General features: G+C 36.5%; 1 protein-coding gene across 1 annotated transcript; it reads right to left on the bottom strand.

Moving 5' to 3' along the window:
* Positions 1-320: 320 nt before the first annotated feature.
* Positions 321-15,375, bottom strand: LOC135696273 (protein SSUH2 homolog). The gene is made up of 13 exons (XM_065215620.2): positions 15,220-15,375; positions 12,049-12,358; positions 11,286-11,351; positions 9,850-9,922; positions 9,058-9,187; positions 8,518-8,578; positions 7,555-7,679; positions 7,097-7,159; positions 6,515-6,606; positions 5,658-5,750; positions 3,826-3,928; positions 3,090-3,194; positions 321-1,716 (listed from the first exon to the last, which is right to left on the bottom strand). Exons 2-13 carry the CDS (start codon positions 12,341-12,343, stop codon positions 1,570-1,572), a joined length of 1,353 nt encoding a protein of 450 aa, XP_065071692.2. The 5' UTR covers positions 12,344-12,358; positions 15,220-15,375; the 3' UTR covers positions 321-1,569.
* Positions 15,376-16,116: the final 741 nt, after the last annotated feature.

Raw genomic sequence — 16,116 nt, forward strand, 5'->3', positions numbered from 1 at the left:
AAACGGATGTGTCTTTAACAGGAGCTACTATTAGTTGCAAACTTGAAAAGCGCTGTTTTAGAAAAACTGAATGGGCAATTGCATTTCCTTCAATTTTTGATGTTATTAACCTTGGAATTTAGGAGTGCTTGGTTTCTAGTTTTTTAAGAATTTATATCAAATCGTTATCCTTGTTCTCAACAAGCTAACAAATTCAATTTCAAGACTTAATTTTTCTAAAATAGCATGTGTCTCTTCTTCTACCAACAGTCGATTCCTTTTTACGGTTTAAAGAAGTTCCGTTACGGTTAGAATAAGAGGTAGAAAAAATGACAAAAAGCTTGATTGTTCTCTCTGTATATGATAATACGAGTATACATATAATTGATTAAAATAATCTCAATATTAATTTTGTATATAAAAATATATACGGAATGAAATAAATTATCTATACCCGAATTATTGCTAGCATAAAATGGGCGCAATGCATACATTCATAAAATCTAAGATCTCAAAAATCAATTATAATCATCTTATGCTTTAGCAAAATGCATGCCTGTAGTTTACATATCATCTGCATAAAAGACTTCGAAAAACATTGAAGTACAGTCGATCCTAGTTCAGATGCAGCTTGAGCATCTGGTCTAATAGCATCAAGTTTGCCTCACAAGGTTGTGGCCAAAACAGGTATATAAATGCGCGCTGTGTTGAGATGCCAAACGAGAAGTACCAGCAAAAGGTAACATTTGTTGTAACAGTCGGGTAGCAACATTACTGACGCTTGCTGTTGAGTCATATAATCACAAAGTGTGTGACGTATTTCAAAAGTTAGTTAAAGCGAAATGCCACTTACACACTTGCTTAGAGCTGTCCATTGAAAGCAAGCAAAGCTTAATCGAACCAGCATTCGAAAATGTTGGCAGGTTTTTTTCAATGCTCAAACTTATGGAACATCCCAAAAGGCAATTATTGCTCTCACAATAAGATATACAGGCGTAGCCAAAATCTATCAATGATTCGAGGAGAAGGACATTGGGCAGATTAGGGTTGGCTCAGGCTGTAAAAAGTATACTTAACTTTGGAAACTGCTTTACGAGTAGGCCAGAAATTACAATAAAAATACAAGGCTAAATCCTTTTAAAATGGAGAAGATTTAAATGCATTTCTCGGAACTGCGTTCTACTACTAAATTGAAGGCATAGCACAAATGTAATTGCCTTTCGGGAATACAGTCTGCAAAATCTGTAACTGGGCCGCAAAAGAAGGTTCTTGTAAGGCGGTAACATTGTTCATTGGTTGTTAGATTGTTAGCTTCTCAGGGTCTTTTAACTGTTTCAGAAGCAGAAAGCCAGCTACTAAATGCTTCAAGTGATTAGGCTTTCTCTATAATTCATTAGCATGTATAGAGATAGAAATACCCAAGAATTTAAAAATCACCCTAAAAAGAATGCCTACATTTAAAAAACTGCTTCAACGCGAAACGTGGAAGAAGTAACCATATGACAACCTAACTTTGAAAAACAAGTTACAATCATAAAACACTATAAGATTATAACAATGAATGTCTTCTTCCACCTGGAGCTTATTGATCTACAGGATTGTGCAACCACAACAACACTGCTGAGGATAATCAGGGCAGTGGACCTTGTGCTCCATTCCATAAACCCAGAAGCGATATGGCTTGTCTTCCCATAAAACATGAACTTCGCTCACTGGCACTGAGCGCAAATTGTGTCTCTGCAAAAACGGAGATATAATAACACATAACGTCTGTAGCCTGTATTCGTTTGTCTTGATTTTCATACAAACGTGAAGGTTCACAATTCCAAGCAAGATACCAAAGAGCTAGGCCAGAAGTAAGTGTCCAGCCACATTGTCCATTTTTAATATTGTCAACAAGTTTCGGATTATTAGAAGTCTTTTATGATGATTAGTGAATAAAGGTAAGAAAGAAGGAAATGACATGCGTAATTTCTTGTGCCAGTCCACAACAATGGCTTTTAAAATTCTAGGAACCTATTTTGAACAGTTTTTTGGCGGTACCGAACTTGAGAATGGCTTTGATAAAAACAAACATTTTCTAAAATATTGGCTAAAAGCTCTTTCGTTTGACACTCCTCAGAGCATAAAATGTCAGAATAAAGGTCCGAAAGATCACGATGAAAAATATACACCCAATTGTGGATCGAAATAGGCTAATCAGAAAAACGCAAGCACAAGACCGGTATAGTTGTCCAATCGGTGCCGCGTGCCTAAAGAAAAATACCACTAGAGTCCAAGAGAGAGAACGTACTTCTTCTGTCTACACAATGGCGGCTTTTTAAATATAATTTTTCGTATATATTATACAATGGGTATATATTTTTCATAGTGTTCCTGTGAACCCTTGTTCTGACGTTTTATGCTCTCAGGAGTGTCAGACGAAAAGCTTTTATCCAATATGTTACAAAATGTTTGCTTTTTTCAAAGTCAGAAACTATTTTGATGGAATTTCTGGTAATGGGAACAAATTCAAGGCTTCTCCTTAATTGTAATTTCATTTAAGCTGATATTAAACCTCTGCTTGCCGCTTGGTAAGATTTCTATCAACATACAACCTTGTCGCAATTTTTCTGACATCAAACAAATCAGGTACAAAATGAATCGCGATGAAAAAAGTAAAGTAACAAAGAAAGTGAGAAATTAGTGACAAGAATTACAAAAAGATAAAATGGAAGTGAGAAAGTGGATTTAAAAGATAAATGAAAGAATAAAATAATAAATGAATCTGAATGAATGAATGAATGAATGAATGAATGAATGAATGAATGAATGAATGAATGAATGAATGAATGAATGAATGAATGAATGAATAAATTAATGGAGGCAGGAATAAATAAATGAATGAATGGAGGCAGGAATAAATAAATGAATGAATGGAAAAAGGAATGAATAAATAAATGAATGAAATAACAAATCAAAGAATAAATGAATGAAAAATGAATGAATGAAAGTAAGAAGGAAAAGCAACAAAGAATAAAATTGTTAGTAAAAATAAGATAACGTAAATTTTTCGCTACGATCCTAAAGGACATAGATCTTATTAAAATGCTATCCAACTTCCCGCTTACCTGACGGTGAAGGACTGAAGATTGCGCAAAGCCTGCATGCTGATTGACCAGTTGCTGCGAGGCAGTGTTTATTTCCTGCTCATAAAAGGATATCAGTGGAAAGACCTGGAAAGACAAGACAAGGTTAGGAGGAAAGACCATGTCAATTTAAGGAATACTGCCATTTTCACTGTTGTCTTCAATTATAAATGTCATACACGTTAAGCATGATAAAAAGTGGTAAGGCAGAGAAAGTGCAAAGTTTTATTTATGGGTAATAAAATTTGCAATGGTAACTTCAGAAACCTTATATTGTACAGCACAGGACAGGATATTAGAAGCATTTGAAAACTGTAGTTGATGATACCACGATGCAGCCCATATAAAGCATAGAGCTAATCAACTGGGACCGTTCTTCCTCAGTCACCTATACACTTGATACGACACCTATTCACTCGTATTTTCTTAGTTACCAGTTAAAATTAGTTGCTACGTAGAATCTCTTCAAAAATGCAAATGGCGCATGCTTAACTTGAAGGGTGCTTTTGCATGTCTTCTACAAATTGGCAGAAAACCAACACTACTGCCCAATAATTTTTTAAGTCATCGGCACAAGTAGTTACCTATTATAAAATATCCCAAGGCAATCCAAATTTGCAATGACTGACAAACGATCATGAGTCTAATTCTGACGTACTGCTGTTATATTGCCTTCACTATATATTTATGTTTAATAATAAGATAAAATCAACCGTACCCTTGGAAACTCCTGAGCAAAAAGTTCAACGCCAGAAACTTGAGTCACTAGCTCATCAGGCATATCTGTTTTCTCAACCACGTGATCACTGGCTTTAATCTCCCTGAAAAGATAATCAAGTACTGATTCAAAGTCACAATAAAAAACAACCAGAAAGCATAACAAGAACACTAGAGTCACGTCGCCCCTATGGAACGATTTCAGTAAAAATTATTTTCCTCACCTTTTAGTACTCCCTAATACAATCAACGTACTACAAACAATTTGTTGTATAATCTAGATGCTTGTATAAAGTCGGTTTTATCGGCTCTTCTCTCTTTATACACGAGCAACATTACTGCAGGCCGCTTTGCTCCGTGAAAAACTTAGGCCATCGTCCCTTATGAAATGACTCAAATTTAGGCATGCAGAAAAGCACACAATGGAGAAAAACCTGGAATTAACATATGCCTTGTTTCCCTCTACCTTTATCATTCATCGATATCATATCAGACTTTCGTTGAGCCATTCGTTGAAAATTCAGAGTACAGAAAGAAAAAAGATACCCCTCTTTGGTTTTCTTACTTGAATGAGACTTAAACACGTGTCACACGTTCAGCCACTCATAAATTGTCGAGCATCACAACAGAGAACCCGCCGTTCCATTCAAGAAGCCACCAGGCCAATGAAGGTGCACCCGATAAAAAAAACCCCCGTGAATGAAAATTATGCAAACTATTGTTTGGGTTTCAACAATTATTCTTTTTTGAGAAACGAAGAAATACGTTGTGAGGGAATGTTTTACCTCACAAAATGTATTTACGAAGAAATACGTTTTGTTTTAGCTAAAAAACCGACCGAGGGAATGGCCAAGAAAGTTGCGATGCAGGGGCAAATAAGAAGATTCGAAGGTCTACCAACCTTTTCATTTAAATACCACTTACTTTTTAAAGATTCTCCTAGCTTTTTTGGAGAAGTTTTGGGAAAAAGTATGGGTATGAAACCACATTAAAATTTTTGAAAATATATCTCTAATTTTTAGCAAACTCATTCATGTTCTACGGCTCCTCAAAATCAGAAGATGCTGATGTTGAAAGCGAATTATCTTGGGCTGTGGTCTCTTTTGAAAAAGTGTCCAGTGTCTTCTGGCAAGTTCTTAATGGAATAATAAACTTCAAATTGGGACAGCAACAGAAGAAAAACAATAGTTGGGAAGTTGTAGAGGAGGGGTTTTAAATACCTTCGCATATTTTTATGGCGTTGTGGAATCTTTTACAGTTCTCTCACTAGGTTTGAAATTTTGTGGTACTTTAGATAATTTGCTTCTGCCTTTTTGGTCAGTCTTTACGACAGCTTCCTAAACTGACAATTTAAATTCCTTTCTACAGCCAAACTACACTTTCTGTCAAAATCTGACAACAGAGTTCAGTAACTAGTTTAATTAGGCTAACTTTTATCGATGGAGCAGAGAAGCAATAATTGGGAAGTCTTCATATCTCAGAAAATTATGAATCCTTTTAGACCTGATCATGAGTGCCTAAGCAGGCAATTAGAATCGCTTGGGTGATTTAACGAGTTAAATTATGTGATTCTGGCTAAGGAATTTTGCTCTTACACCTAGCCTCTTCAAAAATTCTCAGTTTGGAGAACCGAATCTTGCGGAATACATAGAAAATCATATCGAGTACAGTTTACAGACCTTTTTTTAGTCCTGTGCACTTAAATAAAACACAGAAATGATTTTTGTTAAATCGTAAATGGTATTTCAATCACATTGCCTCTCCTAAACCGATTATTCGAGCATTTATAGATCGATATGAGAGATAAAAAGCTACATTATGTCAATAGCTTACCATTGAACCTTAAGGCGAAGATAATGCTTCAATTTGCCCTTTCCGTTACATGTTGTGCACGTGACCAGTCCACGACCATGGCAATGCATGCAGCTATAATAAAAAGAGCTGTGTCACTATATGTTACTGCAACAGGATCAAAAGAACTGTTCTGGTATCATGACATCGAATGCCGTAGAACCGTTATCATAAAAGGATTAAAATTGCCAAAGGGTGACAAAATAAAGAAAATTATTTCTTATATCTATAAAGATGTTTTCAAAGTAGCTTCGTACGATCATAAGCGCTAACATATTCGATTAACAGAAATCAGTTTTCAGTGCACCAGTTTCTTACTGAGAAGAAAAAGGTGCATACATTTCCTGGCAAGAGTGGGGAAGGTGGGGGCTCAGTTATTTTCTTATGGTATGCTCTAAGAACCCCTTGTGTCCAATATATCATTTCGAAAATATATGCAAGCTAATAATTCGATAATGAATTCACTCTATTACTTGACCAAATTAAATTGCTAATCACACAAAGAATCATATAGATTCATTCTGTATGCTTCTCTAGAGATTCCACTACCATCCCTTTCACCGCCCCCCGTGCATTTGAAAATCCTAGCCTCTGTGCTTAGTAGAACCTCTGGTTAGATGGGACCGGGTACTTTTCTTTACCGGGTAAACGGAGATTACTGAATTTTTCTTTTTATTAGGTGATAAAAGCTATTGCCGAGATCCAAATCGAACACTTCAGAACGTAAATCATAAATGCAGGACCCACCTAGTCGGCCCCGCCCCACTACATATTTGTTTAAGAATGGCGGAAAAAGATATCCTGGACCATCATACTCATCTCTTCTACTGTTTACTCACTTTCTTGTTCCGTGTCCATGACAAAATACACAATTTTCGCGTCCCTCTGCACGATTAACGTGGCCACTTCCTCCACAGCTTGTGCAACGTTCCTGGATAGAGATATCAACAAAAAAATAGAAACAAAATATGACAGAAGTTTTCTTATTAGATCAGCCAATGACTGCGTTTTGTGACTTTTCTGCTGCAATAGCTGTAGCAAAGTAAAAGCTGCGGTGTAAGTGACATTGGTGTCATAGAAAAAGTGACGAAGTCGGCGATGGTGAAGAGAGAGAAGAGCCGGCGGTGCTTGCGACTGTGTCGACAATTTGAATAGTATACAATTCTAAAAATCATTTCTAAATACACAATTCTATAATATCATAAATATCATTTCTAAAAATCAGAGTGTATTTACCTGGTTTGAGTAATACTAAAGAAAAAATCAGGCGCTACTTCCATCTGTTGTAATTGCTCTTAAAAAATCACTTAACACTGATCTTTGAAAATTGTATTATTTGGTTCTTTAGTACCATGTTGATAAGTAGAAGAGGGAAATTTGAAAATAAAGAAAATTTGAGAAAAAGCTGAATATCTAAATACCTTTCCCCGGCCATGACAATGCTTGCATTTGTTTTGTCCTGTTCCAACACAATGGTTGCACAACTAGTAAAAAAATATAATCAGACATGTCACTACACAAAGTTATGTAAAAGTATATTTCACTTTAAACATGCAAATGAAAGATAGATCTGTTCACGGGTTCAAGTCCTGTCCTGGTCGCGCCACTTGCTCACATTTCTTTCAGTAAATTTTCCCAAATCCTGCTCTCCTATCAATTACATTTTAGCCTGAGTAGCATATGACTTATACTGTCTTTACAAGTAAGCAATCTCCACAAGAAACATATTGAATACGCATTCTCCACGTATCAGCAAAAATATTTTGTACATTTGACTAAACATAAAATTTGCCAAAATGTTAAACACATTACACTTGCGTGACCAGGCATGTTGAGAGTTGTTCAATGAAATGTTTAGTTCGTTTGACCGAGGCCTTACCTGAACGCTGGCAGTATGTGGGATTTCTTGGTAAAGAGTTGTTGGATCGAAAAATCGGGGCTGTTGAACTTGAATTTCCCATGCACCTGGAGCGCGTCCGTTCATTGGCCCATCAATTACCTGGCCTGTAAACAAGGTAATGTGATTTTTAATACATTACTTAATACAACAAGGTAATGTGATCCACAAGTACCATGTTTGCAAATGATTTTTTCTTGAATACCCATGGGATAGTAATACATTTTGATGATATCAAAACCACAAGAATTAGGCCTTTGTGGGTGTTCAAAAATCTGACTTTTTCGAACACAAGAAATGTTAATTATCAGTAAAAAACTTTGAAAAAAGGTAAAAAGCACATAGTTTACAAAACTCCGGTAATACTAAAACACTCTTCAATCGGGACTAACTGTTCTACAAGATATTACAATATGGTGCAAACAAATCAAATCAGGGGACAGAAAATAAAAGAATTACCAACGTTATATGACTCTCCATCAATAAAGACTCTTGCTCAATCGGCATGCTTTGAGAATACATTTTCAAAACCGGCTCAATATCGTACCGCATGAAAATACCAAATACATTCCATATCCTATTGTCACGGAGACTTGAATACATTTGCGAACACATTTTCAAAACCGGCTCAATATCGTACCGCATGAAAATACCAAAAACAGTTCATATTCTTTTAAAAAATCTAAAGCAGAGCATGCAGGTTGTGCAAGCGCATTTCATTTTACTTGCAAAACCACGTTTGTTACATTAATGTAAAGGCTTCACTGCCTTGTTAATCTCTTTTGCGTATCTTCTTCCTTTGAATAGATAATCAATAGCAGAAATGCGATTCTCCTAAATTCATCAGCTAGAAAACGTCGTGTTATTGAAACACCTAAAAAATAATTTCTGATGAGAAAAGACAAAAAAAACTTGAATACCTCCCAACTTTAAATTAGTTCTTACCGATGTATGGTTCTTGGTGCCAGTTAAATGTTCTTGTCTCCGTAAATGATTCAAGTTTGTACTAGAAAGAATCACATTTTGAATACATAATACAAAAGAAGGGTAATGTCGGTTTCCCTTCTTTCCGAGGCTCTTTTAGCCTTACCCACACAATAATCTTAAAGGTTATTTATCTTAGATCTTGCAGCATTTCTTTTAATTTATTTTCTTTCTTTTTGTTTCAAGTTTCGCTTTTTCCTTAATAACAACCCTACTCCCAAATATACCTCCATAATGATTGTGGCCCTAAATGAAACACATACTTAACAGAAAATGGAAAAACCATAGCAAAGAAAATTTTTTTTCAACCTTTTGTTTTCAAAATCGATTTGAAGAGTATTTTGTTTCGCAAAGTGAACTTGAAACAGTTGAGAAAGCTTTGAAAAAAACTATTTGTATGGCTCTCGAGGATTCATGGCATGGAAAGATCTGCCTAGTTCTTAAACAATTTCAAAATACATGAAGAACAGAGGGCTAAACAATTCTACGACAAATACATACATGGAGTGCATTTGAAGCTTTCATGTCCTTGATGTTCATATTATTTGCTGCACCTTTTCCATAGCAGCAGTGTTCACTAACAAACTGAAGCAAAGCGTCCGTCGCTTGTGCGTCGGTTATGTGTCCAGCCCTATAATTACCAGGGAGATATAAGCAAGGAAAATTATTACAATATGCATGTATATATTGCCATCAAATATAGACATCGATACAAATAACATTCCTTGCTTTAAGGATTTGTTGTGCTTATGGGAATCAAATTCAGAAAGTGAAGTGGTGTTCTGATTTCCTCTTGCTTTGCATACCTTTTGAATTAATGAATTTTATTGTGTGCCAATTAATGAAGATAATTTAGTATGTTTTATTGTGCTTAATGCAGTGAAGGCATAGCTGAACACGATTTGTTTTACAGAATAGGACAGTTCTCGGTTGTTTCTGTCAGCTGCTATCAAAGGTTGCTAGATAATTGCAGCAGGCTTGAAACTGGTCGTGACAGCTTAGAGCTGCCCTGTTCTACACACCTAAACGAGGTACGCAATGAAGCTGATGTCAAATTTTTCTAGTGGAAAATTCATGATTCAAATGAACAATGTTTTTGTGACAAACTGATTCTGGTAAACGGGATTCTGGTAAACGGGATTCTGGTAAACTGGATTCTGGTTACTTAACGAGAATAAACTTGCATTCTTGTTTATTTTGCACTTAATTTCTATTTACAGCCTCATAGAACCGATTCTTATTCATTATATTCATTATTCAATAAATTCATATCAACGAAATTTTAAAACATACGCGTTAAAATTCTCCGCGGGGCATTCTTGCGGTTGATTCGCGGGCGTGTAGGCAGGGGGTGGGCCTGCTGGCACTGCAAAATAGAAGTGATAACCAAATTGTAATAAAAAATATTTTATCTAATAAAACAGAGGCTTATCTATGTGACGAGCACTGACTTAGTTTCAACATCTTCAAATTTGTCTGCTAGCGTTTCAAGCTAAAACAATAACCTCTGAATAACTTATTTGGGGAGCTGGCATCCTTATGCAAAGAAAAATTTATACGGATTACAGATACCTGAAACAGGCCTAGCCCACGGCAATCAATTGTCAGCGTCTGCATTCTTCAAAGACTATTGCAAAATTTCAAAAAAGGACAGGGAGAGCTCGTCTGCGACAATTGCCATTCATTGAAGATCGTTGTACACTATCCCAGGTAATGGCGTGAATAAACAATTGCTTAATATTCTAAGCGATAATTAAAATCAGCAAGCAGACAAGGAGCAAAAAGCTAAGGAGCTGCAAAATCTATGCAATCGCCTGGAACAAAGTGATATTTCGAATAACTAATAACGTTTCTATCACCTTTTCAAATTTTCCAACTTAGTAATTAATTACAGCAATAAGATGATTTGCATAATTGATGTTATAGCCCCACATTATTGTCACTGTTTACTATCCAATAAAAACGGCCAACTCTGACTAAGAACTCTTCCTTTCCTAATCTAACCACTCCAGATTCTGCAGACAGAAACTAAGAGTCCGACCGTCAGAAAGACTCAACTGGCTAACATGTTTGAAGAATACAAGGATGATCAGTAAGTATTTAACATCAAGGAAGAAAACATAGCGATATGAAAAAACAGAAAAAGATATTGTTGAAATGGCTTTGAATAAAACAAACAATTTAAAACATAGAGGTTTAAAGAGCTTAAATCTTGTACCACCGAAAAATTATGTATCAGCATGTTCTCATTCTTTATGATTCCTCGCATTGGCATTATTTCTCGTATGAAAATGACAAAAAGCTAATAGAAACCAAACTTGTCTTCTTGAATGATAACAATTGCCAGCTCAAAGCACTTATTCGGTCAATACTTTAGATTAGATGTGCTTCTTATCAATCTTGCTCTTAAGCATAAATGTCCTTTACGAATGTAAAGTACCTCAACAAGGGGTCAGACATAGACTGGAGGTGAGCAGAGGACTTTTGACCCCCTCTCCCTTCTTTTGCCCATGTTGTGGGCTGATTTTACAAAGAACTCTCTGACCCCTTTGCTCTGGAACGTTCCGGGAGCTATTTCGAGCAATTCTGCATCTAGCCAGTGCCCTGGAAACCAAGTAACTTTTCTTCAAGGATAGGCACCTTTCCCATTCTGACAACTCAACTTCTAATTGAGACCCCAGACATAAAGAAAACAATTCAAAGTAACACAACAAAATCTATTGTCATACCAAAATCAAATCCCTGTGCATTTTCATAACCAGCAACTGTCTCAAAGGAAGGCGGTGCACTGGGTTCTAGAAAAGAACAGAAGTCTTGAAAAAAACTTCCAATATATATCAGTGAGTAGATTTTGCAAAGCTGTACCTTGAAAATAAAAAAAAACACAAATATGTATATCTAATTTCATTTCAATGTTTTGTGTTTATTCTTTTGAAAATTAGGCAAGGGAACAACGCAGTCATCACTCACGTTTCAAAAAATACTCTTTAGAGCAATAGAAAAATGCTGTTTTTGTGTTGAAAACGAGCCTAAAATTGAATGACCATTCAGCAATTTGAGCAGCGTAGGCCACAAAAATCAGTGTTACAAGAAATTTCATAAATAAACACGGGTTAAAGTACAATTAATGACGAAAAATTACGATAAAAAATCAAGTGTATTATTATTAAAAGACCTCGTTTATTTTAGTAGGAATTTCTTTATAAGCATTTAATTAATTACTACAAAAAGTATGAAATTGTTGTGGTAATTCAATAAAACGACATAGGCAACCTCAGATGCCAAAAATCATCAGATGGAGGGGTCCAATTCAAGAATTTACGGTAGCAGTGGGGGCTTATTCGAGGAGGTGGGGCTTATTGACAATTGATAGTTCTAGGGTGGGGGCTTATTCGAGGGGGCCTTTTCCGAGGGGGGCTCTTTTGAGGGTGGGGCAACTCGAGGATTTACGGTTCAGCTAAATGAAGAACTTGAATGAAAGCAAAAGCTTACCAGTATTGGCTGGGGGAGAACCTTGACCTGAAGGGTAACCCCCTTGAGGGTAGGCTCCTTGCTGTGGAGGGTACCCACCCTGCTGTGGGGCCATACCTCCCTGCTGTGGAGGATATCCACCCTGCTGTGGGGGCAAACCTCCCTGCTGCGGAGGGTATCCACCCTGTTGTGGTGGCATACCTCCCTGCTCTGCAGGGTAGCCACTTTGCTTTTCGGGATATCCACCCTGCTGTGGAGGATATCCACCTTGCTGTGGGGGCATGCCTCCAGAATTGTATCCAACTGGTGCTGACATTGCTGAATTCAGAGTCTAAAAAATATAACACCATGGTAACATCGAGGAAAGGAAATAGGAAATCAAAGAGATTAAAAAACTTGGATTCAATCTAATTTCAGGATGAGAAAATGATACAACAAAGACCATGTGATGAATGGAGCTGTCTCAAAGTAAGAAAAACCTTTTAGACTTTGGACTTAAAGCTTCCCTAATATAATGGATGATAGACAAACTACTATCACCAGCATCAGGGTTGTGGTTGGACTTGGGGCTAATAATATTAAATTAAAACCTTTCAACTATGTACTACTAATTGTTGTGTAGTTTATGATGAATGGTGTGGTCTAGGATGTATCTAAATTGATAGTTTTTCATGAAAATTGAAGCATTGGTAATGAAAATATATAATGGAGGTATGCTATTGAACTGTTTGTGCACTAATGTCCCATGGCTGAGCTTCACTTCCCTGGAGTACTCTCTGGGAATTCATAGGGGTTTCAATGAAAACCCAAGATTTTTCGAGGAAAATAAAAATTGCAAGTGATTTTAACAATTTAAAATGCTAGTGGACTTTTATAGTTCACATATATATGATAAAAAAGTATCCACATTTGTATCATAACATTCCCCTTTGCCAAGGATATAACTAGTGGGATGGAGGGTGTAAGGGGTGTGTCAGCTTCCTGCAATAAATCTTCAGTTGGGCCCTAAAATCCTAAGTTGGCCAGTAAAAAATGCTAATCAGTAGGTGCACCCCTGAATGACCCTTTAACCAAACTAAACATGTAAGTGATAATTAAAAAGCTTAAAAAACTAACATGATTTAAAATATAGTTTCTAAAACCAAAAAAAAATTAGACATGGTACATGACTAGTTATATGGTAAACAAGAAGCTAGCAAGGATGATCTCTTTGTTGGATAGAAAAAGACCTTTCAATATGGTCTCAAGTTTGTGTGATACTTTGGAGCAAAGCGCCGGAATAGCATTACTTTGATATAAAAAGTTCACCATCTGCTTTTAGATTCTGTCGAAAACTCAAAGCTTTTTGTTTTGAAAACAATGACCAATTACCTAAAAGGTGGCTCTGTTTTCCTTCAGGTATTGTATTCCCACATTCTCTGGTCAATGGAGTTGTCAAGTGATGATGTCACAAAAAACTATTTTAGAGTTTTCCTTCAGGAGAAAAGAGTTCCAGAGATGAGGCACTTGACAGAACTGAGTGGAGGAGGAGGATCTGCACTGGCAACCCAGGCTAATGAGAAGGAAGCAAGAAGGAGTAGAGGAAGAAACAGAAACTGACATCTCTATATAAAAGTCACATATCATAGAGGCACTCATACAGAGTCTGGCAGAGGCAGAATATCGCCACTGCCTTTGCAATCAATTAAAACAATAAATGCACATTGGGACCTTGGAGAAAAAAGCAATAATGAAACAAACAAATACCATATATCTTGAAGAGTTATCATAAGGGGAATTGAAAGATTGGAAAACTATTTTGTAACCATTCTCTCATTAGGCCTCTAATCTACCAGAAACTGAAACACCAAAGGAAATGTAGGCTTACAGTACTGTACTTAATTGCGTGCTGGTAAAGACAAATCTTCAATCCATCTGCTCTTTTGTTGGTTTTTTGACATCCATTGTTTCAAGGAATCATTTCTGTTTAAATTTGTTACTCATAATAGGAATATAGATACCATAAATCCTTGAATTAGCCCCCTGGGGGCATATGTATTCTTGATATTTTTGAAGGGGGGCTCATATGAGAGGGGAGGGGGCTTATAAAATTATTGTAAACATTAAGAAGACATTATTAAAAGACCTTGTTTATTTTAGTAGAAATTTCTCTATGAGTATTTAATTAATTACTACCAAAAGCATGAATTTGTTGTGGTAATTCAATGAAACGCCATAGGCAACCTCAGATGGCAAGAATCATTAAACTGAGGGAACCAATTTGAGAATTTATGGTAGCAGTGGGGGCTTATTCGGGAGAAGGGTTTATTGACAATTTGTAGTTCTAGGTTTTACGGTAGGCATGGAAAATTTCCCATGAGTTTGAGGTAGGCATGGAAAATTTCCCATGAGTTTCCTGGTGTATTAAATTCAAGTATATTGCCCATTTGGTTTCACATCATTCGAGCGGCTTTTTGTGGAGACCATTCAAAACACACTAAACAATCTAATGAGATTTTTTACTAAAAACGTTTTTGGTAACGTAAAAAGTTTGTAGCATATTGACTTGCCGCATACTGCTCTACCACATAGATGTCGGCTAGGGTGGGCAAACTCGTGTAAGAACCTTACATGAGGGGGGCAGGCCTTAAAACAAGAAAACAGATATATAAAAAACACATATATTTGGACTAAATCAAGCTCACGGAATTATAATTATGCAAACTTTTCAAAATATCATTCGAGAAAACTGTACCAAGAAGGGGCCAGTTGTTGTCAAAATTTTCATTTAGGGGGGACAGCCCCGTGCCCCCCTGCAGCAACGTGGCTGATACTGCTAAGAACACACATTGTATGCAACATACCGCGCTGTCAAATATCAAATTTCAGTTGTGGCACAACCAAGTTCTCGTCAAAGAAGGCATGTAATGCCGCTGCGCGATAATTGATACCTGCACGAATCTGAACGATGCCACCACGTGTAAATCGCTAGAATATAACTGACTTTCAACGTGTAAACCTGGCCTACACTGGAATTTTTGCAATATTAGGCTACTCAGATGCAGTATGTTAACACAATCCCTTGGTATGCGATTACAAAGTGATGCCTCCGAAATTCAAAACCACCAACTCGGCAATTTGACAAGACCTGCTTTGAAAGACTCAAGTGTATATTACACTAACTGTATTACAGTTTAGTTGATAGATACCTACCGGTTTTCCAGCAACGTTCTTGCTGTTAGACTATTAAGTCAAAAGCTAGGGTATCTTTGTGGCGTTGAACTTTGAGGACGTCACGGCGTCACGGCAGCAAGTAGGAACTGCTTTTGAACGCGACCACTGTTCGAAAGATAATTGTTGTTGTTGCTCTTTCTAGTGGGGCACAGAGTAGTTTTAAACATTTTATTTAGTGGACATTTGTTTTTACTTCTATTCCAACTCTTATTTTTTATTTTATGTAAATATTTATACTGCTATAAATAGGGTTTTATATCTGTGATTGTTTAAAGTGTTATCAATTGTAATTGTTATCTTTTAGTTAGGGCCCCTTGTAAATCAACTTTGTTGAAGGGCCACCCTAGAAATAAAATATAAAAATATATGAATAGGTGAACATTCAAAAAATTGTGACTGTACATTGTATTTATTCATAGAAGGTATTTGCTTGTAAAGGCACGACAAGTATGGCAGAAAACAAAGAAAAACATCGTATTACACGAAACGTTTCGCATTTCAAGCGGATTCCAGACATGAAGGAAATGGATTATAATAGTGAAGATGGGCGTGATAAAGAACCTGAACTAGTACGTGATTATCGGAGATCAAGCAGAAACAGAAATTTGTAAGAAAAATTTCGCATTTTGTGGCTATAACTATTGTTTTTCAACTCACCATTTGCTTCCAGAATAAAAAACTCGACAGTCATGTCGTCAACGTCAGGACGATAAAGTTTATATCTAGAGGGCGGGGCTGCCCACTTAGTAGCACTTGGCCATGGTTCCCAATTTCAAGACAGCGGATTGCCATGGTTTCCAATCCCCGGGGATTTCCACTCTTGATTTCAGCAAAGAAGAAATGTTTCAAAATAATCATTCCAAGTTAATCTTGCTG

Source organism: Rhopilema esculentum, chromosome 14 (assembly GCF_057945365.1).
Source record: "Rhopilema esculentum isolate cy_ngs chromosome 14, ASM5794536v1, whole genome shotgun sequence".
Classification (NCBI taxonomy): domain Eukaryota; kingdom Metazoa; phylum Cnidaria; class Scyphozoa; order Rhizostomeae; family Rhizostomatidae; genus Rhopilema; species Rhopilema esculentum.

Bases quoted from the DNA above. Each gene is read 5' to 3' on its own strand.
- LOC135696273 (XM_065215620.2), bottom strand. From the start codon at position 12,343: ATGTCAGCACCAGTTGGATACAATTCTGGAGGCATGCCCCCACAGCAA. The intron at 8,579-9,057 runs GTATGTATTTGT...GATTCTTTCTAG, and splicing joins AAGCTTCAAATGCACTCCAT to TACAAACTTGAATCATTTAC. The intron at 3,195-3,825 runs GTACGGTTGATT...TTGTCTTTCCAG, and splicing joins TTGCTCAGGAGTTTCCAAGG to GTCTTTCCACTGATATCCTT.